The 25,231-nt window shown below is 39.2% G+C and overlaps 1 protein-coding gene across 4 annotated transcripts in view; it reads left to right on the plus strand.

Moving 5' to 3' along the window:
* FGL1 (fibrinogen like 1) overlaps positions 1 to 24,224 on the plus strand; it is a 33,442-nt gene extending 9,218 nt beyond the window's left edge. For 2 of the 4 annotated variants that reach the window (XM_081084724.1, XM_081084725.1), the window contains exons 2-10: positions 1,958 to 2,113; positions 3,306 to 3,430; positions 8,778 to 8,857; positions 11,753 to 11,933; positions 18,461 to 18,620; positions 18,873 to 18,970; positions 19,278 to 19,366; positions 19,538 to 19,725; positions 23,815 to 24,224. In XM_081084724.1, coding sequence (XP_080940850.1) covers positions 8,786 to 8,857; positions 11,753 to 11,933; positions 18,461 to 18,620; positions 18,873 to 18,970; positions 19,278 to 19,366; positions 19,538 to 19,725; positions 23,815 to 23,974 — 948 coding nt within the window. In that variant the 5' untranslated portion in view covers positions 1,958 to 2,113; positions 3,306 to 3,430; positions 8,778 to 8,785 and the 3' untranslated portion in view covers positions 23,975 to 24,224. Of the gene's footprint in view, positions 1 to 1,957; positions 2,114 to 2,322; positions 3,249 to 3,305; positions 3,431 to 8,777; positions 8,858 to 10,640; positions 10,696 to 11,752; positions 11,934 to 18,460; positions 18,621 to 18,872; positions 18,971 to 19,277; positions 19,367 to 19,537; positions 19,726 to 23,814 lie in introns of those variants that run through there. The other 2 variants (XM_081084726.1, XM_081084727.1) reach the window with 2 other exon arrangements.
* Positions 24,225 to 25,231: the final 1,007 nt, after the last annotated feature.

Consider the following 25,231-nt stretch of genomic DNA (forward strand, 5'->3'; position numbering starts at 1 on the left):
TACTGGAATATAACTAACCCTAAATTGTTCCCTAACAAAGTGCAAAGGATGTTTTCTTATTCAATTTTTCCCCTGCAAAGAACAAAAAGAATTCTGCCAAGGAATGTTTGGGGGTTTTGGGTTTTTTCCATGTATAGGCAAGGACTTCAGAATGGCATATATTTTATGATTCTAAATAATAACATCTTTCTTATTAAACAAGAATCTCCCCATAAGATCACATCATTAAAAACAAAACAATTGAAACCAAATAAATGTTAAATTCTAATAGAAAACAGATTGTTTACATGTAACACATGAAGAAGAAATTCAGCTATATTGTGTAAAAATATGTGGAGGAAAAAGAAAATGAGCACATGTTAAGTAAAACCACATTTTAAAATATGCCTGTGCGCATTAGGAAGATGGGCGGTAGCTCAAGATGTCTGCTTTCACTATAGTCCTCAGTATGACTTCTCTGCTTTCAATAAGTTTGTTATAAATCTTTTTTGTTCAGATACCTAAATCCAATCTCTATGTATACTTTTTCTCCAGCTTTTAGATTCTTAAAATATTGTCTCATTTTAGAATATTATCCAACTAATTGGAAAACACATGATGATTCATACTTTTATGACCACATTTAAAAATAGAACCAATCCCCAGAGATTTTATCTATATGACAAAAGATAAGAGCATATAAGTAAGACTGCTATTTATTTATCCAGTTCAAAGTCTTGGCATTATCACACATCATTTCTTGCCCTCATCCTACACTTCCTTAATGGTAAGTCCTATTGATTCTTCTTCTTGGATGCCAAACTCTCTTCATCAGCCCCATTGTCACAACCTCAATGCCATCACCTTCATTTACGTCCTCACCACCTTAACATAATCTATTGGTACTTCCTGGAGGATCAATCTACTTCCTGTTTCTTTCCCATTCAAACCATCTCCTAGGCCAATGATGGTGAACCTTTTGAGCTCGGCGTGTCAGCATTTTGAAAAACCCTAACTTAACTCTGGTGCCGTGTCACATATAGAAATTTTTTGATCTTTGCAACCATAGTAAAACAAAGATTTATATTTTTGATATTTATTTTATATATTTAAATGCCATTTAACAAAGAAAAATCAACCAAAAAAATGAGTTCGCGTGTCACCTCATAGGTTCTCCATCACTGTCCTAGGCAGTAAAAAAAAAAAAAAAAAAAAAGTTACTTCTTTCCGCCAGTGATGTCTGGCCTCATTCTCATCTCATACCTTTGGTGCAATCATGCAAGGTGGAAAATTTGACCTTTCCTGATGACAGTCTTCCACCATGTTTTGACAGAGCAGCCCAGGACTAAAGGAAGAACATTCTCCCCAGTAAGTTCAGTCTCTGGCATGCCTTCCCAGAACACTGACCTTTATTCTGCCCTTCGATGAGCTTTTTCCAGGTTTTTCTCTGAAGCAATGTCCCTGAGAGACAGAATTGTCTGTTTTTAATAGTGAGGAGCACAGATTCTGAGCCAGACTTTGAATCCTGGCCACCTCTTTCTAGCTGTGTGACCTTGAGCCAGTTACATAAACTTCTGTTACCCAGTTTCCTCATTTGTGAAACGGAGGTATTAGCAATAGCTGCATATAGGGTTGTTGTGACTGAGTTATTTAATAAACATACCATGTCTGGCACATAATAAATGTGCCACATACGTTAGTTACTGTTATGTTATTGCTGTCCCTCCTCTGCGGAAGTGAGCACAGCAGTTATTAAATGCTTGGATGGGGAAAAGACAAAAGGGATACAAGGAGGAAAATATAGGTTTGTATTTCAAATTATTTTATTTCATTGTAGAGGTAATTATCAAATCAGGCAAACCCATGCTTTTGAAATGTAATGTCAGCATCTTGGACTCACTATAATTATGAATGTATCATATCTACTTCTCCTGGGTGTGTACATGTCTTCAACCTAACTGACTGTTTTTCTTTCCAGTAAATCATCAGGATTACCTTTCCCTGGATGAACTTCAAATTTCCTGAGTGAATGACAGGAAAATGTTCGATGGGAAGGCCAAACACCGGCAGTACTCAAGTCCAGAAAACGAAGAACAGAGAGAAAACACAACTTCAGTATTTTACTGGAATCTGAGTTAAGAAATAGGGATCACAGAACAAATAGCAAACAACGGCTTGGGTAACATCAGAGTGAAAAAAGGAACGATGAACCAGGATTTGCAGTCTGACCTATTATGCAATATGGCTAACGGAGCTAACAAGTCACCTCTTACACATTCAAAAATGCTCTAGAGCAGCGGTTCTCAACTTGTGGGTCGCCAACCTGTGGGTCGCGACCCCTTTGGGGGTTGAACGACCTTTTCACAGGGGTTGCCTAAGACCATCGGAAAACACATATATAATTACATATTGTTTTTGTGATTAATCACTATGCTTTAATTATGTTCAATTTGTAACAATGAAAATTACATCCTGCATATCAGATATTTACATTACAATCCATAACAGTAGCAAAATTACAGTTATGAAGTAGCAATGAAAATTATTTTATGGGTGGGGGTCACCACAACATGAGGAACTGTATTAAAGGGTTGCGGCATTAAGAAGGTTGAGAACCACTGCTCTAGAGTTTAAAACAAAAGGAACTCGTTTAGGAGATTATTGATGCTTACAGATAAATTTCACAATTTTGCCCTTCAGGGAATTCTTTTGCTTTCCTAAAGATCAAATAAACTGATTCTTTCATCTTGGCAATTATTAACTTGTCCCATTTCTATAACTAAGAAAAATTTATATTGTAGCTGAAATGACATTTTAATTCATATCTTTATAGGTAAAACGTTATCATTATTATTAGTACTATAAAGCAAAGCTTCAATTGAACTTTGGTTTTATTTAAGCTTTAAGTGAGCATTACTGAAGTTAATCAAACTACAAAACTTCTCTGATGAGCCCAGCAATAAGAGGTTAAAAATCAGAGATGTATTTTTGTGAAGACATATTATTGAATCTTTCATAAAAATTCACACAAATAGGAGAAAAATATCAGAGTACTGGGATTTGTCCTTGAACCTCCTCTTTTAGTTTTGCTTCCAGTTAAACTGATTTCCTCACATATTTGTTTCTGGATTAAAGCCAGAATCAACATTGTCCGTATTTCTAATCAAATAACGGAGAAACAATTACAAATCCTGATGCAGTTAAAGGACCCTGCAGAGTGGCTGGACCTAGCCTGCGCTGTGTCTGAATCGGTTCTGACTTTAGGCAAGGTATTTAACATCTCTTCGCTTTGGACATAATTGTAATAATGCTCATTTATTTCACAGGTGTGATGTTCAGCAGAAATCAATAAACAACCGTCAGCTACTGAGAGAGGTCAGGTCGATGAGAGAAAAGGCTGCTTCTACAGCTTGGAAAAGAGATTTCGAGTTCTAGCTCCTTCCCATTCACAGTACGTTGTGGATGAATTGAATGGGAATTTGATGCGAGTAATTATATTTGAAGTTTCATTATACAAAGTGGGAAATAATGGACCATTTTATAATTTCCACTTTAGAAGTAAAAACTTCAGAAATATTTTCCTTTATTTCTATCTTTGGGGATAAACTCATTTAGACTTTGAAAGCTTTCATTGAGTATAAATTCTTGAGATAAGTAAAGATATTGCTATTTTCTATTCTTTAAAAAGGAAAAAAGTTGGAAGAAAATAGCATATACAATCTCTACGTCCATGTCATGGGTAAATTTTGAACTGTGTTACATTAGCGTGCAGTCCATTTGTGAATGCTAACTTATTAAATATGCTCTCTGTGATAACCTTTCTTTTAAAATTTCTCTTATCTTGTATTTTTTTCCATAGTAGATCATTTAAAACATACCATTTTTTGAAATTTTACATGCTTTTATAATTGTGTTTGTAAAAGTTAAATATCAACTGTTGAACTTTTACGTTCCATACTTAAATTTAATCCACTATAGTCAGCTAACTTAAAAAATTTTAGTGGGGAAGAAATTAGACTTTATAGACTTAGACTAGTTTACTCTACCAAATAATAGAGTACATCAAAGAATAGGCAATTGAAACTATTTTACAATAATTAAAAGTTTTGAAGTAGCCCAAAGCAAAAATACTGTAAAAGAAATACAACTAGTTGCATAGTGAAGAACTAAATGATCTGATATAACTTTACCACAAGCCAGATTTGCAGAATAATAATGGTTTACACTGATGAATAATAAAGACAAGATTTTCAAAGCAAGTTTCTTAATACCTAAATATTTCTTCAATATTGTAGAAGGTGGTTAGAATTAGATGTGAGGTAAAGAGAGAGAGAGAGAGAGAGAGAGAGAGAGAGAGAGAGAGAGAGAGAGAGAGAAATGAGGGCAATGCAGAATTTTAGCGGATTTAAGATAGCCTCAGGAATTATTCTAAAGGTGGTCAAATTAACATAATGTATATGACATTTTGAAATGCCTTATTGTTTAAGGATCTGAAGACTAGAGGCTGCCTCCTTTTGCTGGGAAAAATCAGATTTGATTATCTTAATGGCAATGAGATAGGAATTTCAGGACACCAAGATGCAGAGACCTGCCAAAGTATTTCTTTGGCCCTTTATTTTATAGCAAATCTAATGAATAGCAATATGAACGTATGTTATATAGTTTCCTAGTATCTCCCAGAGCATTTTCAACACTGTTACTTATGCAAGAATCAGACTCAGACATAAATATAAAAACAATTTTTTTAAAATCGGTAGTTTCTTTTCTATAGACATCCTGAGGATTAACTTATGGCAGAACTATAAGATTCCACGTGTTGACTATGTGTTAGCACTTTTAAAATATATTTTAATTGATGTATATTAATGTATTCACATGCCAGCAGCATTCATATAAAAACAGGCTGTTACTAAATTGTTTTCTTTCATTATATAAGCTGCAAATATTTTATTTTTAACTTATGCCTTTTTGCAAAAAGGCTACGATGATTTCAAGTATGTTTTTTCCATCTAACCAATATGTATTAATTTGAATCATATGAAATTTCCTATTTTGTAGGTCAAAAATGTTCAAACATATGTCATTTCTTATCGTTTGATTTACTATATTAAGAAAGGAACAAGTAGGCACTAAAGAAAGAGACTCAGGAGACTCAAGGAGGCTCTGGAGTAGGGTTTTGTGAGAAAGAAACAATAAATTCATGAGTTCTACCCAACTAAAAGTCCCTACCTCCTCCTTAACCCTTACTTTCAAAAATGCACTTAGCCCATTGTTTTCCCCTTGACCAAAATAAGGGTAGAGGAGGAAGTATGTCAGAATAAACAAACGCAGATTTATGGCAAGGAAATCACATTTTCCCTCCGTAAAAGATTTCCCCTCCTGGGGAATATTTTCTGCAGAGGCAATAACTACGCTTTTATCTGAGTTGCCAAAGTAGGTTAGATGCTGGGGATACAACAATTAGCAAGCTGTGGCCTTTGCCCTTAAAAGTCTTGCTCTAAGCAAAATACCATGGATAAAGGGAAGCAGTTGGAGAAAGAAGGAAAAAGCTGACTAAATGAGAATTCCATCACCTGGCACAGTGCCTGGAAACAGCAGGCATGCATACCATGTTTACTGAGTGAATAATTGGTCTGAGTGCTAGATTGGTCTATAAATATAGTGTGTGATCACAGTGGAGGAAGTAATTAATTTTTTCTTGAGGGGTGGTCTTAATTAGTTTTTATATTTAATTACATACGGTGTCATGTCTACATAATTTATATTGTCTTTAATTTCCGTTTTAATATTTATTTTTTGTTTTTTCCTCAAAACACTGCTTCGCTGAGGCAGCTGTTTTATTCTCTCGCAGCAGTTAGCATAGTGCTGAGCAGATAGCAGGTGATCAGTAAATGCTTGCTGATGCGACCATTCCCTAGGACAGCTTCAGCTTCGGTGCAGCTGTCGCCTCTCCCGCCACGTGGGCCTAATGTCCCTTTAGAGAAGCATGTGACTCAAGAGCAAATAAGTCACAGCCATGTTCAGGAGTGAGAGTGATGTTCAGTGAAGAAGGCCAAGTAACAGGGCCTCTACTCCTCGCTGCAGCCTATGTCCCTGTACACAGCAGGGATATTCAGGGTGTATGGAAAATAATACAGTAATCTATAATAATAAAGGCATAATATGCTAATTAGACCAGACGTCCTTCCGGATGACCTTCCGGACAAAGCTGGGGCTGCGAGGGAAGCCCAGGTCCTGGGTACCAGAGGGAAGCTGGTGCCGGCAGCTGGGGGAAGGAAGGCCTACTTTTGCACAAATTTCGTGCACCAGGCCTCTAGTCCTATATAATAAGAGGCTAATATGCAAATCGACCAAACGGTGGAACGACCGATGGCTATGACACGCATTGACCACCAGGGAGCAGACGCTTAATGCAGGAGCTGCCCCTGGTGGTCAGTGCACTCCCATAGGGGAAGTGTTGCTCAGCCAGAGTCCGGGCTCATAGCTGGCGAGTGCAGCGGTGGTGGCGGGAGCCTCTCCCACCTCTGCGGCAGCACTAAGGATGTCCAACTGACAGCTTAGGCCCAGTCGGACATCCCCTGAGGGCTCCCAGACTGCGAGAGGGCACAGGTCAGGCTGAGGGACCCCCTACCCGGAATGCACAAATTTCGTGCACCGGGCCTCTAGTTAGTAAATAGTAATACAAGAATAAACTCTGTGTTTCATGTACTCACAAATGTAAGTCTACTTTTGCCCCACGCTGTATGTATGTAGAGAGGAAGGCCAAGTAGAGTACAGGTTGGGGGCAAGCCTTCAAGGTGGAAAGCTCAATTGCTTGGTCCTCCATACACCAGCTATGTGAGCTTAGGGAAGTGACTTAACCTCTCTGATCTAAAATTAATTTATTTGATGAGGATAATAGTACTTGCCTTATATAGTTATTTGAAGATTAAGTCTGAGGTTTATAAAATGAATAGCACAGTTCTAGGTACACAGTTATAAAAATGTCAGCCAGAAGTAATCATGTGTGAAGTAAGATTATACAGTTTATATCTAGCAGACTCTCTTACTCTCTGTAATGCACACATTTCTCATATTCTAATAATTCATATTGTATTTTACAATGCTTCCTAAAAAGGTCATGCATTTTATTTGTGACTGAATGTAAGTAATGCCTCTCCTATTCTGTAAGTATTTTGTCTGGCCCCAGGAGGACTAAGAACTACCTACTTTATTAACATAGACTAAAAATATATTGTCTATTCAGTCTTTAAGTGATTGCTTCGCAATCTTTGCCAAACATTGCACTCATAGGGGAGTCTACAAAATTCCAAGGTCTGGCTGCCACCTTTAGGCATGGAGATTATTTAAAAGCTCTTGAGAGACCCTAATGGACAGCCAAGTTTAGTAACCATTTACATAAAAAATTGAGACAGAGACACATTAAAAGGACCTAGTGATCATAGGTTCTATAAGAAAAAAAAAATTGGCTAACAAATAAGTCACTTGATTCCAATTCTTTTTTTTTTAAACAGAAACCATATGTTTTCAATTTGTTTGAAGATAATACAGATATTTCTGTCCTTCTAGGCTCCTTAGCTTCTAAAATGTATAAAAACTTACTACTGCCCTAGCTGGTTTGGCTCAGTGAATAGTGCATTGGCCTGTGGACTGCAGGGTCCCAGGTTTGATTCCAGTCAAGAGCACATGCCAGGGTTGTGGGCTTGATCCCCGGTGGGGGGCTGTGCGGGAGGCGGTTGATCAATGATTCTCATCATTGATGTTTCTGTCTCTCCCTCTCCCTTCCTCTCTGAAATCAATAAAAAATATATATTAAAAACAAAAACAAACAAACAAACAAAAAAACAACAACTAACTACTGCCCTGGCAGGTGTGGCTCAGTTGGTTGGTGTCAGACCATGCAACAAAGGGTTGCAAGTTCAATTCCTGGTCAGGGCACTTGTAGGATTGATCCCCAGTGGGAGGCATGTAGGAGGCAGCAGATTGATGTTCTGCTATCATATTGATATTTCTCTCTCTCTCTCTCTCTCTCTCTCAAAATCAATAATAGCATATTAAAAAAAAAATCACCACTGGCAGCATACAGAAGTTATTCTGAGGATGGGCAAAATTTCTCATCAAGACTAATGACTTCAAGATTGATTTTAAAAAATCTTGAGAAATGGTAAAGTGAATCTTCCTCCACAATTTCAAATAGGGCCTAAAGATTTTATATTACCTTGGTAGTTTGCCTAAACATTAAGGCAAACAATGTACATTACCTTCTACTTGTAACTTTTTTCTTCTTTTAAAAATAAAAGCTGTCTTCTACAAAATGAGTTACTATTCATCTAGCACTTATCATATGCCAGGGTATTCTCAAAATCTTTCATCAAAATTGCCACAGTCCTACAAAGTAGGAATTGGGATTTCCATTTTAGAGATGGGAAGCCTTTTAGTAAATTGCTGGAGGCCACACAACTAGGAAGCCGCTCTGCAAATATCTAGACCCTTTGTGTGGTGTAAACAGAGCCAACGCCTTTTCAGCACCAGCATACAAGCAGCACATTCGGACCACCCACAGACCCAGAGCCCCTCCTTTATATTTGCAATTGAACAGGTTCAAGTCTATTTGCGGTACAGTGAGAGGATGGTCTCTGTTGGGGAAGCCAGGCAAAGTTCAGGAGAATTTACCCGGCGACACTCAGGTGACCCGGAACTGCATCCTGCCTTCTGGATGGCCTTGAGTCTGACCCTAACCCTGCCCTCATGAAAAATTCACAGAAAATAACTTTATGAAATTCTTCTTGTTCTTGCAGTCTTTTCAATGGGGAAAATGGCGAAGATGTTCAGTTTCATTCTTGTTACCGCTGCTCTGCTAACTGGCAAGGCAAGCTGGGTAAGCTCATAAAAAGACTATTGTGTCTGTAATGCCTGCTTTGACCTGCATGTTATTTTATTTTGCAGAAAATTGATAGTAAGTTGTCACCCTGAAGAACTTAACTAAAGGGTGGAAATGAAGGTTTGTGGCAGCACCTGCCACATAATACTATAGGTACTTACCACATGCTTTAAAATTTTTTGAAGTAGAAAATCAGTAATGAGCTCTAACTGGTTTGGCTCAGTGGATAGAGTGTTGGCCTGCAGACTGAAGGGTCCCAGGTTCGGTTCCGGTCAAGGGCATGTACCTTGGTTGCGGGCACATCCCCAGTGGGGGGTGTGCAGGAGGCAGCTGATCGATGTTTCTCTCTCATCGATGTTTCTAACTATCCCTCTCCCTTCCTCTCTGTAAAAAAAAAAATCAATAAAATATATTTTTTAAAAAATCAGTATTGACAACAAATAAGTAAACCCTTTTTTAATTTACTGGGTTTATTTAGGTGATTACCTAACATTAGGAATTTAAAACTGTCCATTAAAATGGACCCTGAGCTTTCTACTGTTGAACACTATTAGTATAAGCTAGACTGATTATTTGAAAGTAATTACAATGAACTCATGCCTTCCTCCATTCACGAGTAAAAAGGTAAAAATACTCATTTACTCACAGTTCTGGGAGAAAGGGAACTCCTAGGTTTTAAATAAGCTTACTAACACTGTATGTCCAGTCTCATAAACATTGAACAGATTGAACATACTTGCCCTGTAATCCCTTCGGTTATTTTTAAGTTGCATAGTCCACTGCATTTAACAAGATCACAAACAATTTTCCACTATTAGAAAGCAACATGGAATTCCAGACACCATCAAATGTCATTTTTTTTAGACAGGTGTGACCCGGGGGGCTAAGAGGATAAACCAAAGAGAGTAAACCAAGAACAAATCAGAAATAATCCTAGAGAAATAGCTGGGAGAGAGTCAGTACTTGGGCCAGGAAATTGGAGGGGGGGAAGGGGAAGGTCTCTACTTCCCCTTCTCCATTCTCTTGTGATGTGACCTTCAGTGGTGAGGCTACACTTCTGTATTTACATCATAATCCTCCATAGGAAAGCGCTGTACCTCTTTCCTTTGTCCCGAAGAGGCTGTCAAATTGTGCTGTTCTCACTGCCTAGCAGAGGGCTGGGGCGCAGTAGGGCCTTTGGTATTTATGGAACGAATACAAGGTAGCCATTAAAGACAGGGACAGGAAGGGACGCACATGCAAATTGGGAAATGTTATGCCCAGATTTCAGGATCCCCAAAAGACCACCAGGGAGCCAGCCGTGTCCGATGCAAAAGCAAAGAGTCTTTTATTCAAACCCGGGTCTGACTCCCCTACCCTGCTTACTGACACAGCAGCAGGTGGCAGAGAGAGAGCTAGCCCGGTGTGAAGAGGAGTTTTATAGGGGGGTGGAGTAAGGGGAGGAGAGGGGACTGTGGGCCCTGCCAATTGGCCAGGCGCAAGTCGGTGTCTCATTACACAGGATGTGGTCATATTGATGGCGTGCACTTCCCTTGATTGTCATTGGTTAGTTTAGGGAAATCCTGGGTGTGGCTAGCAGAGGCTTGGGCTTCCGGGAAGAAGCCTTGCTGAGCACATGGCTCTGCCCAAAAATGGAGGACTCAGGGTAAGATGGAAGGCATAGTCCTCGCCCTTTCAGGAAATATACCTGACTATAAACAAATGCCCAATTTAGAAATTAATGTATATAAAAGTAGTGTGAAGCACTTACACATTAAAATTGATAATTTCTCAGAAGTGAACATTGGCATGTACCACAGGAGATCATGACATTGGCTGCAAATAGAGAAGTCAAGGTAAAAATGGCAAAAATTTGTCTTTTGTCCTTTTTTCCCACTCCCCCTAGTACCGCTCCCAGCATTGAGCACTCATGAGCTTTATTGCAGCTTCCTGGCCTCAGTCCCTCTTCCCAGGAGAGAGCTCTGCAAGCCTCCTTCCCCGTTCACCCACCGCATTGGCTTTCTCTTTGGAGGGTTTGCTCAGTCAGATGCCACGTTAGAAAGAAGCTAATAAATTCTCACTATAGACCGATTATTTGAAAGTAATTACAATGAACTCATGCCTTCCTCCATTCACGAGTAAAAAGGTAAAAATACTCATTTACTCACAGTTCTGGGAGAAAGGAAACTCCTAGGTTTTAAATAGGCTTACTAACAATATTCTTGGGTTATTTGCCTTTTCAGAGAAGATAAATGACTGAACTGGAAGGCTCAGGCTCCTCCCATCCCTTTTTAAAGTGATTGAGGAAAAAACAATAAGTGGGCAAAAAGTTAAAGTGAACCCAGTAGAATTTTCAGCAACAGGTCAATGGGTGAGATATTCAAGAATATGAGAGTATAAATTAAGCATTCTTTATAAAGGTGACCATATGTCTAAGATCATAAGCATTCAATTATAGTTTTAAAACATATTAATATCAAAAGATCATTCAAAAGCCTTGTTTATTTCATTTGTAAGAAGGCACTTAGTGTCATGTAGAGATTGAGAATAGGAACCTTGAGCTGGATTTAAATCTTGACTTTTCTTGCCCACTGGGAATTCCTGAGCAAGTTTCCTCATCAGGATTGAACCCATTCCCACCGCATGGAACGTTATGAGGGTCAAATGAGACAGTGACTCTAAAATTCTTAGTGTAATCATCAGATTATTTTATAACATTTTTTAGTTCAAACACGTTAGCATAAGCCATGACTTCTTATCCTTCAAATAACTAATAGTATTAGAAGTTTTAATGACTTCCTGGTTGGGATAATATTCTGAAATGGAAATTGGGAACAAAATTGAATCATTAATTTATCCAACTTACCAGGAGCATTTATTTTCCATGAGAACAACATGCACGTTACTTTGCAGGCTCTTGAGAACTGTCTCCAGGAGCAGGCGCGTCTCAGAGCCCAGGTGCACCTGCTTGAGACCCGGGTCAAACAACAACAGGTCAAGATTGCGCAGCTTTTGCACGAGAACGAAATCCAGTTCTTGGATAAAGGAGAGGAGAGCAGTGTCATTGACCTTGGAGGCAAGAGGCAATATGCAGGTCAGAATCTATTTTTCTTTCGTGTTTCAGTAACTTATATAAACCCATGTGCAATGATGATGCTAATCACTTGATCACTTCAGGTTTTGCTAAAGAGCTTTTTTATTCCAGTAACCAGCAACATAAAGCATTATATCAAATTTAAATGTCTTCCACCATATTTTATCCTTTTTTCTCTGTTACCTCTGCTGGGGACATTTAATATCAATGCTCAATATCTGAGGATTTCTATAGTTTAATAAGAGATCAAGACAACAGATTGTTAAAAATATCAGTTTGCAAAACCTTACAATTGAGCTTTGTGGGGTTTTTAAAAATATATTTTTATTGATTTTACAGAGAGGAAGGGAGAGAGTTACAAACATCAATCAGATGCCTCCTGCATGCCCCCTACTGGGGATCCAGCCCGCAAGGTACATGCTCTTGACTGGAATCGAACCCGGGACTCCAGTCTGTGGGCCGACGCTCCATCCACTGAGCAAAACCGGTTAGGGCGAGCTTTGTTTTTATTTGTGTATCTTTTCTTGGTACATTTACACAGTTTTTCCTTCTGAAACTCGGATGTGCCCTAGGGAAATAAGTAAGGTAATAGAATAAAAGTTTAGAAAAGGAAAAGGAATGAAAATTATTTAGGAAAATAAAAGAGTTGTTTTATGTGTATATTTTATAGTTTGGTGACTTTCCTTTTCATGAGGCCAGTATTTTCCCCTAGAAGCAGCACTGAACATATCATTGTTACCTACAGAAAACTACTCACCTGATTTCCTCCAGCATCTTTTAAAGTAAACAAGCAATGGTTGTAAGATCTCACTGGGCTATTTGGGTCAATCATTGTGGAGGACAGAAATGATTCACAGAGAAGGGGATCACCAGAACGGTCAGAAGGCCATTTGGTTGATAACCCTGCCTCATGGACTGAATTCTGTCCCCTACCTTCCAATCTTCACATTGAAGCCCTAACCCCCAGCACGATGAATGTGACTATATTTGGAGTGAGGGGCCTTTAAAGAGGTGATGAAGTTAAAATGAGGCCAGTAAGATGGGTCCTAATTCAATCTGACTGGTGTCCTTATAAGAAGAGGAAATTTGGACACACAGGGAGATATCAAGGATATGGGTGCACAGGAGAAAGACCACAGAAAGATAGAACAAGAAAGCAGACATCTGTTAGCCAAGGGGAGAGGGTTCAGAAGAAACCAAACATACTGACATCTTAATCTTGAACTTCCATGCTCCACTACTGTGGGCAAATAAACTTCTGTTGTTTAAGCTTCCCAATCTATGGTATTTTATTATGGCAAGTTAATACGCCTTGCATTGCCTTAGATACCAGCTTCTGGCCCAGAAAGGTAACTAGAAGTGCCTTTAGTCAGAGCTCCCAAGGACTGTGAAACCCGACAGGCAGCCCATAAAATTAGCATGTTTTGCCGAAACCGGTTTGGCTCAGTGGATAGAGCATCGGCCTGCGGACTGAGGGGTCCCAGGTTCAATTCCGGTCAAGGGCATGTACCTGGGTTGCGGGCACATCCCCAGTGGGAGATTTGCCGGAGGTGGCTGATCGATGTTTCTCTCCCATCGATGTTTCTAACTCTATCTCTCTCCCTTCCTCTCTGTAAAAAAATCAATAAAATATATTTTAAAAAAATTAGCATGTTTTGGGGAAGCTGACTCTGATGAAGAAAGCCTAGAAGGATCTTTGTTGTCAGAGAATCTTCCTAGAGGACCAGCCTGGATCTGCCCTCCCTGGATGTCCCTGCTCTTAGTCACCCAAACACATATTAACCATCTATTTTGAAACTAGGGTTGTCGTGCCCATTATTTGAAGAATGGGTTGCAGCCCTGCTAGCAGGATGTCCTCAGGCGAGTTATTTAACTCCTCCATGCCTCAATTTTCTCAGCTGTAAAATGAGGGTAATAACAGCTGCTAGTTTATAGGACTATTGTGAGGATTAAATGAATGAAAGCATTGAGAACTGTGCCTGCCACACAGTAAGTACTCACGGTATAGCTATCATTTTAAAAAATATTTCAAAGGTAAATTTGTGTTACACAAGAAACTGTGTATAAAACTGGAAGGGGTCCTAACAAAAATGAGCAGATTTATGTATCATATCTATTTCTCTCCTGTTCTAATTTCCTAGGGGAGGATGAATGTAAAGTCCTTGCCATTAAAATTCTTTTTTTCTTTTTTTTAAAATATATTTTTATTGATTTCAGAGAGGAAGGGAGAGGGAGAGAGAGATAGAAACATCAATGATGAGAGAGAATCATGGATCAGCTGCCTCCTGCACGCCCCTCATTGGGGATCGAGCCTGCAACCCAGGCAATGTGCCCTTGACCGGCAGTCGGACCCAGGACCCTTCCGTCCACAGGCTAACGCTCTATCCATTGAGCCAAACTGGCTAAGGCTGCCATTTAAATTTGATGCAACTTCCCACCTGCCCTTGAATTTGCTGCTGTCACCCTCAGCCCCTGTTGCTCTGTCTTTAGCCCCTGGATCAGAAAAGGGGTCAGGGCTGGGGGAGGGGGTTAGAGGAAACAGTGATGAAAACCCCAAGTGCGTGATCAAAACTAGAGAAAAGAGGAAAATGAGAATGGTGCAAGAAAGAGAGAGAGAAGAGCCCAGCCATTGTGGCTCGGTGGTTGAGCATTGACCTATGAACCAGGAGGTCATGGTTTGATTCCAGGTCAGGGCACATGCCCGGGTTTCGGGCTCGATCCCCAGTAGGGGGCGTGCAGGAGGCAGCTGATCCATGATTCTCTCTCATCATTGATGTTTCTATCTCTCTCCCCCTCTCCCTTTCTCCCTGAAGTCAATAAAAAAATATATTTTAACAAAGAATACCTGTTTATTTGTTGTAAAGATTAAATGAGTTAATGTACATGTACGTGATTACAAAAGCATTTAGCATTTAGCTCAATGAATGTCAGCTATCTTGCTATTAAAGGAATCCCCTTTTATCCTCAGGAAATAAGTTCCAAGACACCCTGTGGATGCCTGAATCAACAGATAGTGCCAAACCCTATACATACTATATTGTTTCTATTCATACATACGTCTTTACTTAAGGAGGCAGTTTACAGCTTCTATTTGGTACATCCACATGGCCAACAACACTATGTAGACTTTGGGGTCATTATCACTGAAATAAGGGTGACAAACACAAGCACCGCGACACCGAGACAGTCACTGTGACCACAGAGATGGCTACTAAGCGACTAACAGGTGGGGAGTGTCTACCGTGTGGAGACCTGGACAAAGGGATGAGTCCCATCCTGGGTGGGATGTAGTGGGACTCGAGAGATTTCATCACACGGCTTAGAATGGCACACACAGGTAACTGAAATGGCTTAAAGCAAACCCGTGGATAAGAGGGGAGCTACTGTATATGCTCTCCCTGGTTTTCAGAAGAGAGAGCCCACTCACCCGACCCCACAAGAGTACTACTGCACTCTCCCAGGAGCCATAGGAGGTCCTCCTCTTACGTTTCCTTCTTTTTTAAAAAAATATATTTTTATTGATTTCAGAGGGTAAGAGAGAGGGAGAGAGAGATAGAAACTTCAATGATAAGAGAGAATCATTGATTGGTTGTCTCCTGCACGCTCCCTACTGGGATCCAGCCTGTAACCCAGGCACGTGCCTTTGACTGGAATCGAACCCGGGACCCTTTGGTCTGCAGGCCGACGCTCTATCCACTGAACCAGACCAGCTAGGGCTCTTGTAACGGTTCCTTCTTATGTCACCTGGCTGAGAATGGCAGTGGGAGAGCCAGTTCTGGCATTTCCCAACATGCCCGCTGAAGGGCCTCTCGCTGGCCTTTTTTTTGTTGCTGTTAATCCTCACCAGAGGATATTTTTTCCGTTGATTCCTAGAGTGGAGGGGAAGGAGGAGAAAGAAATGGAAGGGAGGGAGGAAGGAGAGAGAGAAAAAGAGAGAAACATCTAGTGAGAACATCAATTAGTTGCCTCCCACATGTTCCCCCACCAGGGCTGGGAAACCTGAAACTGAGGTACATGCCCTTGACCGGGAACCGAGAATCAAACCCGAGACCCTTCTGTCAACAAGGCCAGTTCTCCAACCAGTGAGGCAAACCGGCCCTGGCTTGCTGGCCTTTCTTAATGCCTGTAGTTCTCGCTTTCAGCTCAGCCTGCATTCTGGGACAAGAGGAAGAGCCCATTTGGCAGGTTGTCATGTCCCTTTATGAAAAGCTTAAACATTCAGACTTCCAACATGGTTTGTTTTCTGCATGGTCAAGGGAAGTATTCACCTCGCCCAGTTTAAGGCAGTGTTTGTCAAAGGGGGCAGGAAGCCTTGGCCTCACTCTGGTATTATGTAAGTTTCCAAAAATCCCATGAACACAGAGTTCTTTAACCCTGACCTTCTCCTGCCTATTCTCCAGTGGGGTTGAGTAGCTCAAAACATTTTGAAAATTATAGTTTTAGTTCATATTGAAAACCCTACCCTGTTAGTGTGTAAGTCACATTTCCCCAAGGCAGGCTCCTATCTTATTTGTTATAATCCATTTTGCTACAGGCGCGCACGCCATTTATGTTGGGTGGCGTTCTGTGCTGTTTTTTTCCCTGCTTGAAAGCTTTCCTCTGGATCTTAAGTTGTAGTTGACATTTTCCTCTGGGAAAAAGAAATTTTTTGAAAAACACACAAACAAACTCACACTTGGCATAAAATAAAAACAAATAGGAAATGTTGGCTGAAAACTCCATATTCACAAAGTTTTCCAGATGCAAACGTTATAGCTAATTATTTCCATATTTGCCTGGAAAATAGTCTGAACCTTATGAGGCTTTACTATTCAGCATTTTGGTAGGAGGTTAAATGTAAGCAAAAAGCTTTCTTAACAAGGAAAGTTAAAGAACTTCCTTCTTTAATGAAAAGTGGCTACAATATATTTGACCACAAGATGTAAGCTTTCGAACGAACTTTGAACTAATTTTACGTAATTATTTAGGTAATCATTTCCCTATTGTTTTACTCTTGTTTGATTGACAAAACAGGATATTTCTTTATAATTCAGGAGTATCAAGAACACTTGTGTTTCTGAATCTCAAAAATAAATATGTGAACAAAGCTTAAATCATTGCAAAGATGATCATCTCACCAAAGCAATAGTGTGTGACTGGTTTCGACGTGGGGAGGGCTTTAGAAAGTGACCAAGTGTCTTTGTTTCTCTCCTGACTCCTATTGCCTATTCAATCTTTTTAAAGTGGAGTATATTTTGTTAGCAGCAAAGCAGAGTTGTAGATAGTTTGGTGTCAAAACAATGAAAATGAAGAAAAAACTTAAAAGTGTGCTGAAAGGATAGAATTATCCAATCAGGAAGATAAAATGTTTTTTAAAATATAGGAAATTAACAAAATAGTAAGAGTAAAATTTGAAAGTTAGTGACGTCATATTATAGTCTTTATTCAAAAGTCTGTGAATGAGTATTCTTGAAACTATCTCTGTATAGTAACCAATGCTTCACCTTAAAACATTGCTTCCTGGGCATCTACACCATAGCTTTCGTATTCGCCATATTCTTTAAGTCTGCACAGATCAGCCTAAATGAGACCCAATGATATTCACTTGCCTCATCCTCAAGTGGTTTAAGAAACTGGAATCACTTTTTAGTGACAAACTGGTAGCTATATTTGCTTCAATGGTCAAAGAAATACCCTGGCTAAAAAAGAATCCTGAGATAAGAATAGTAGAAACTTTCAGTTTTCAGGAAAAATATCTAAGAATACATGGACTATTAGAAATGTCAGTGGTTTAGTAAAACATCTAATGAGACTGGAAGGTGGTAAGAATCTAACAAGATTATGATTTTAGCCCCACAAGTGTGGCTCAGCGGTTGAGCGTCGACCCAGGAATCAAGAGGTCGGCAGTTGATTCCTGGTCAGGGCACATGCCCAGGTTTCAGGCTTGATCCCCAAAGCGGGGCGTGCAGGAGACAACCCATCCATGATGTTCCTCTCTCATCAATGTTTCTCGCTTTCTGTCTGTTTCCCTCCTCTCTCTCTGAAAATCAATTAAAACATATATTTTTTAAAAGATTATATTTTGAGTTCATTTCCAGATTTTTCTGAATGATTTGCAATGCTCTAAGTCGAGATAACCCATATGACTTGTTTGGTGTTATAGTTCTACTTTTCCTTTTAGCTTCCGAGGAGAGATAAGTTCCACTATTTTGTCTGATAAATCTGTAAGTTCCACTTAAATAAACTGTAATCAACTGAACACATATCATTTAAAAAATTGTGTTCCACAAAAATTAGAAATGAAAAAGCAGATCCCTATTTCACTGCTCTTTTTTTTAATGATCATATCAGGGAGTCAGAGGATAATTAAATACTAGAAAAAGAAATGCTTTCCTAATGTACAAGATGCAATTTTAAAAAGCTGATTATCTTTGCCATGTGTTCATCTGTCTCCATTTGTACTGAGTAATCTCATTCAGAGGCGCCCTTTATTAAAAAAAAAAAGAGAGACACATAACAAATGTTACATTACCTTGTTTTCTAAACAGATTGTTCAGAAATTTTCAATGATGGTTCTAAGCTCAGTGGATTTTACAAAATCAAACCTCTCCAGAGCCCAGCAGAATTCTCTGTTTACTGTGACATGTCTGATGGAGGAGGATGGACTGTGATTCAGAGACGATCTGATGGCAGTGAGAACTTTAACAGGTGTGCTAATTAGGACATAAGGGTTTGTTTGGAGTAGCACATGTGAGATTTATAAGTAAGCCTTTTTCTCCTGTCCTAAACTCTACTAATTAGACAGACTCTCACTCTCTCTAAGTAAGAATACTGAAAGTGCACTAACAAATCAAGGAAATACTGGATGTGAGAGCAGCAGCAAGGGGGTGTGGGCACCTTGGGTACTGCAAAGGTCTATTTGGATTTTGCTAAAATCAGCTTTCACTTTAAATTTTGTAGAGACTGGAATGACTACGAAAATGGCTTTGGAAATTTTGTCCAAAAAAATGGTGAATATTGGCTGGGTAATAAAAATCTTCACTTATTAACCATACAAGGTAAGATTTGCCTAGTATCGTATTCATTGGAAATACAATAAAAATAACACTAAAATGTTTTTCACTAAATCATAGACAATAGAACTAATTTGCAGATGGCAATGGTCTCTTTGGGGCAATAATTCCCTTTCTAAAATGTGGCTGTTTAAAGCTAAGATATAGAGAAAAAGAAACTAGGCCAACGCTCTATGCACTGAGCAAAACTGGCTAGGGCCATGAAATTTTTTAAACCTCAGTAAGTCAATGTCATCTAATACATTAAAAAGGAAACCACTATGATTGTTTGTTGTTGTTTTTTTTTTTCTAGGAGACTACACTTTAAAAATTGACCTTGCAGATTTTGAAAGAAATAGCCGTTATGCCCAATACAAAAATTTCAAAGTTGGAGATGAAAAGGTACTAAAATGTTCAAATAACTAATACCACCAATTAATGCATAACACATACAAGATGAACCCCTGAAGTCAATGGAAACAAACACATACCAATAGAATTCTTTTGTTTATTACATAAATCTACTTTTTAAATAGTGACAACTGACAGTAGAAATTGCCTCTGTTCCTTCAGAATTCCTATGAGTTGAATATCGGGGAATACTCTGGAACAGCAGGAGACGCACTTGCAGTGAGATTTCATCCTGAGGTGCAATGGTGGGGTAGTCACCAAAGAATGAAATTCAGCACATGGGACAGAGATCATGACAACTACAAAGGCAATTGTGCGGAGGAAGATCAGTCCGGCTGGTGGTTTAACAGGTTTGACGTCTTATAAACATAGGTGTAATGGCGTTGATGATATCTCACTGTGGGGCATTAATTATATCTGTATGAGGTCATGTTGGTCTTCTTTGTAATACTGGTATCATTAAGTAATCATCTTTATTAGAATTCTTCACCGATGAAGTATTTTTGAGGATTCGTTCATTGTGTATGTTAATAAAGCATGAAAGATATGTCTTAGAAATAAATCAAATTACTGCTTTTACAAAGATTGTATGTGACTGACTGATGTGGCTCTGTGGTTGAGCATCAACCTATGAACCAAGAGGTCATGGTCAAGGGCACATGCCCAGGTTGCTGGCTTGATCCCCAGTATGAGGCGAGCAGGAGGCAGCTGATCAATGCTTCTCTCTCATCATTGATGTTTCTATCTCCCTCTCCCTCTCCATTCCTCTCTGAAATCAATTTTAAAAAAATTGTTAGCAACCTGATTTATGGATTTGTTATCATAAACAGTAGGCCACAAATTGAAGAAAGTAGGCATGAAGAAAAAGGAAGTATTTATATATTGGAAAAAATTTTTCAGGCCTTTTAGTAACCAAGTAGCTCTTCACCTTCCCTTCTCATAGGAGATGGCCATATTATTGTTGTAAATTTTTCTGTGTAATAATACTTTTCAGTTACTGTGACTTTCATTAAATCATCGAACCCAAGTTCCTCCCAATGCAGAAATTTCCTCTACCATATTCCTGAAACCTAATTCCACTCTCTGATGGAATACTGCTATGTTACTTAATCAGCAAGCTCACTCCATTATTGATTGTATTAAGTTTTTGCTTTTATTAACCTGACATCTGCCTTCTTATACTTTGCCAGTTTTTTCCTCAGTAGCTACAAAGTAATTGTAATTCCTTTTCAACGTAAGTCTTCAGGCTCTGGCTGAGATGGTGTTCACTCTATTCTGCCATATTTTCTCTTCTCTAGGCCAGATATCCCCAATTCTTTTAACTCTTCTCCACCCAAAGTGGTTTCAAGACAGCTCCCTGTGTTGTAATCACATGTTCAAGGCAGGCATGGGAACTTCATACAACCATCCTTAAAATAAGCTGATGGGCCTCATCTGCAAAGCAGATGTGCTCAACCTGTTAGGCAGTACACCAGCTTTGAACATCTTTTCTCTTTAAAAGACAGGGGCCACCTCACAATATCTGGACATTTAAACTTTCCATTATAGTATTGTGCGTAATTATTTCTGAAATGTCAGATTGTCCATGTAATCAAGGACAAGTTTCATAATCCACATTTTCCACATTTTTTATGTAAGCACTTTTAATAAAGCATTTAAGAATCATCTACTGTATAAAGTGGAGGTATACCAGATATATGTTAATTTTCCCTAAAACCAGGAGAGTCCTCTTTATGAACATCTGCTACTGTGAGGTTTTAGAATTGTATAGTCTAGGGCAGGGGTCCTCAAACTTTTTAAACAGGGGGCCAGTTCACTGTCCCTCAGACCGTTGGAGGGCCGGACTATAATTTTAAAAAAAACTATGAACCAATTCCTATGCACACTGCACATATCTTATTTTGAAGTAAAAAAACAAAACGGGAACAAAAACAATATTTGTATTTGCATGTGGCCCGCGGGCCATAGTTTGAGGACCCCTGGTCTAGGGAAGTGGTCGGCAAACTGCGGCTCACGAGCCACATGCGGCTCTTTGACCCCTTGAGTGTGGCTCTTCCTAAGCCATAGGAGTATCCTAATTAAGTTAATAACAATGTGCCTACCTGTATAGTTTAAGTTTAAAAAAATTTGGCTCTCAAAGGAAATTTCAATCGTTGTATTGTTGATATTTGGCTCTGTTGACTAATGAGTTTGCCTACCACTGGTCTAGGGGATACAGCTAGTTGTAGATAGGGTCAAGTTAAATCTAAGCAGTTATTAAGCAGTATTTTCCCTGGATTTTGCTTTTCTAAGAGTTCGAATGTATTTACTTTTTGATCATCTGTAAGGAACTGAAGCACATACACCAGTGAGAAGGGTCAGAGAGACAAAGTTATCTTTCCTACTTAGAGAATCAAAATCAATGACAGTCTTTTCCCTAGCAATTTTCTTGTTCTTTTAGAAACCATCTTTGGTCACCTTCTCTTTCTCCTCCTTTTTCTTCCCCTGTCTTTGTAAGTTGTGTAAAACTTACCTATAATTTACAAATTGCAATCATCCCTTCATGTTTAGTTTTGAACAGAATTCCATATACAGACATCACAATTACATTGGTTAATATTAGCATAAGATCAAAACCATGTATCTGCTCAGTTGTTGGGCTTGTATTGTGTCTGAATGATGCTGGCAGACATGTGAACCTGGGCAAATGCACTATCTATCTGACTTTAAAGATAGGGTTCAGGGAGGACAAAGGCAATTCAGTGACTGGCCACCCAAGGAACCTGCATTATCCTTGGAGTCAGAGGAGATGATAAGGCTGTGCAGGTGGGAAATCAGAAAAGCTGGAGAAAAAGCCAATTATTCCAGAAGTTTAGTGTTACTTCTACTGTGCCTGCTACTACTGTAGTCTAACTTTATCAACCTCTTCCTCCTTATTATTTTTTTCTGTTACATAGTTTTTCTTTTCTTTATTTATATTTAAAAATATATTTTTTTATTGATTTGAGAGAGAGAGAGAGAGAGAGAGAGAGAGAGAGAAACAACAATGAGATAGAAACATCATTGTTTGGCTGCCTCCTTCACGCCCCCTACTGGGGATTGAGCCAGAAACCAGGTCATGTGCCCTGACTGGAATGGTACCAGTGACCTCTTAGTTCCTTTGTGGACACTCAACCACTGAGGCACACTGGCCAGACTCCATGCAGTTTTAAAAGCACAGTACACTATTGACACTTCAAATTTAGTGTACTTTTTTTATTAATTCCATCTATTTAGATTAGGATGACTTTCAGGGTGGTCAGCAGTAGTGAATTAACAAATGGGTAAATGATTCAAGCCAACCACTTGTCATTTATGGGCAAATTATATGGTGTTTTTTTTAATTCAGTAAAACCATATAATTTGGGTGCTTTCTATAGATGTTCAGAACTATTCTTTGTGAATGTTCTCTTTACATCCTATTGCCTGACATCTTTTCATTGGTTATATCAATAAAGAAACACACAGCAGTTCATTTCATAACACTGCACATACGCTTAGTCCATGCCAGGGACAAAATCTATATATATAAAAGCCAAGTGACCGGAACAACGGAATGACCGGTCACTATGAGGCACACTGCAGTGGCCAACTGACCCGATCTGGCCCTGATCGGCCCCCTCTCAACCTCCCTGGCCCCTCCTCCTGGCCAGCCCGGCCCTGATTGGCCCCCATCAGGATGGGCCGGCTGGACCCCACCCATGTACCAATTCGTGCACCGGGCCTCTAGTTTATAGATATTAAAGGAAGAAGGGGAACCTTTTAAAACGCATGATAACCTAACCACTTTACCCAGATTGGAGCAATATATTAGAGTAAAAAATTAACTCAGCAACTTGGACAAATGATTATTGGTTGCCGGCTAGGAAAACTTTAAATTGTGAGTTTCGTCTTTATTTTCGTATCCTTGAGGTTAAAATATTGATATGCTAGCGATTTTTAAAAGGGGAAGGAAAGAGTTGGAATTATGAAAGTGGTGTCTTGGCAGCAGATGGATAAATGTGTCAGTGCAAATTATGGGGGGGGGGGGGCGGGGAGCAGTGGTAGAGCACTCCGCCACACCTCCTGCGCTAACCCACGGCCAGCCTTGCCAAGGCCGAGGGTCACAAAGCTAGGCCTTTGTCTGCTTGTTTTTCTGTTTTTGTTTAAAGGCTGTTAAGGACAGAAATGCTTCTTCACCAATATGCTCACTCCAAGTGTCCTGGCTCGTATCCTCAGACTTGTTATGTGCTAAAATCCACCAGTTTTTTAAAAAACCATCTGTTGTAGGAATATCTTGGCTTCTGAAAACTGACAAATATTTCCTTGTCTGAAATGGAAGAATTCATAAAGTTGTTTTTGATCATTTGCTAGCAAAATACTACAAGGGTGGCGGAATATTTTTCTGGTCTGATTGTTCTGTGTTTGTTTTCTCCCACTAGGTGTCACTCTGCAAACCTGAATGGCTTATACTACCTGGGCCCTTATAGCAATACAACGGACAATGGGGTTGTCTGGCACACCTGGCATGGATGGTGGTATTCTTTGAAATCCGTGGTTATGAAAATTAGGCCAAATGACTTTATTTCAAATAGTGTTTAATCGTTCCCCCTGGGGTTTTACTTCTGCAATCATGTTGGTTTAAAGCGATTTGAAAAATAACAGTTCTGAACTTATACATGTTTGATGATGGTCATTGTTGTGTACTACTTTTCATTCTTACTTGTCTTTGTTACTTAATGTACAGAAATTTTATGTAATATTCACCAAATAAATGTAGATTATGTTAATATTGATTGCATTCCTGTGTAAAGAGGGATATGATGAGTTGAATACAAAATTTAAAGAGTTGAATAAAAAATAAAAAGCGTAAGAAAAATAAAAAGCATAGAATATATGCCAACTTGAGAGATAACCCAAGCTTAAATAAATACTAAATTAAGCATGAATGCAGTTGAATATACACATTAAAAAATCCAGCAAATAATGGATTACCAAATCACCTGCATGGACAATAAATATTATGAGTAGGGATTTGAACTCAGATCTCTGACTACAAAGCTGGAAATCTTATAAACACAACCCAGGATCTTAATAACTAGAAAACATATCTTATACTTTTAGGATGTTTATGTAGGTTATACTCTTCTTTCAGAAGCCTCATTTATACCAGTCCTGTGAAGTAATATTATCCTGATGAACAGAGCTGAGGATTTATGGATCTAAGGTTTTGTGACTGCTCAAAGTTACAAAGTTAGCAAGTAAGGGAACAAAGACTCACATCCAAGCCTTCTGATGTTAAATGAAATGTGTTGCCACCATGCTACAGGTTCTTCTGGCTAGAACAGCCATGGGCAAACTATGGCCCGCGGGCTGGATCCGGCCCATTTAAAATGAATAAAACAAAACAAAAAAAAAGACCGTACCCTTTTATGTAATGATGTTTACTTTGAATTTATATTAGTTCACACAAACACTCCATCCATGCTTTTGTTCCGGCCCTCCGGTCCAGTTTAAGAACCCATTGTGGCCCTTGAGTCAAAAAGTTTGCCCACCCCTGGGCTAGAACGTGAATAGGTGAGGTAGAGAGAGAACCTTTAAAGTGAGAGTGAAAGCAAGACTAAGGGTAAGATATTCCCCCAAATATTCGAGTGCCGACAAGAATCAGGCACAGAGAATCCAGTTAAAGCCCACATGAATCTCAGGTGTTTTTAGTAAAACATACACTAACCATCCTATATAATAAAAGGCTAATATGCAAATCGACCAAATGGCAGAATGACCGGTCACTATGAAATGCACTGGCCAGCAGGGGGCAGATGCTGAATGCAGGAGCTGCCCTCTGATGGTCAGTGCACT

This window comes from Myotis nattereri (genome assembly GCF_964212035.1).
Source record: "Myotis nattereri genome assembly, chromosome: 2".
NCBI lineage: Eukaryota > Metazoa > Chordata > Mammalia > Chiroptera > Vespertilionidae > Myotis > Myotis nattereri.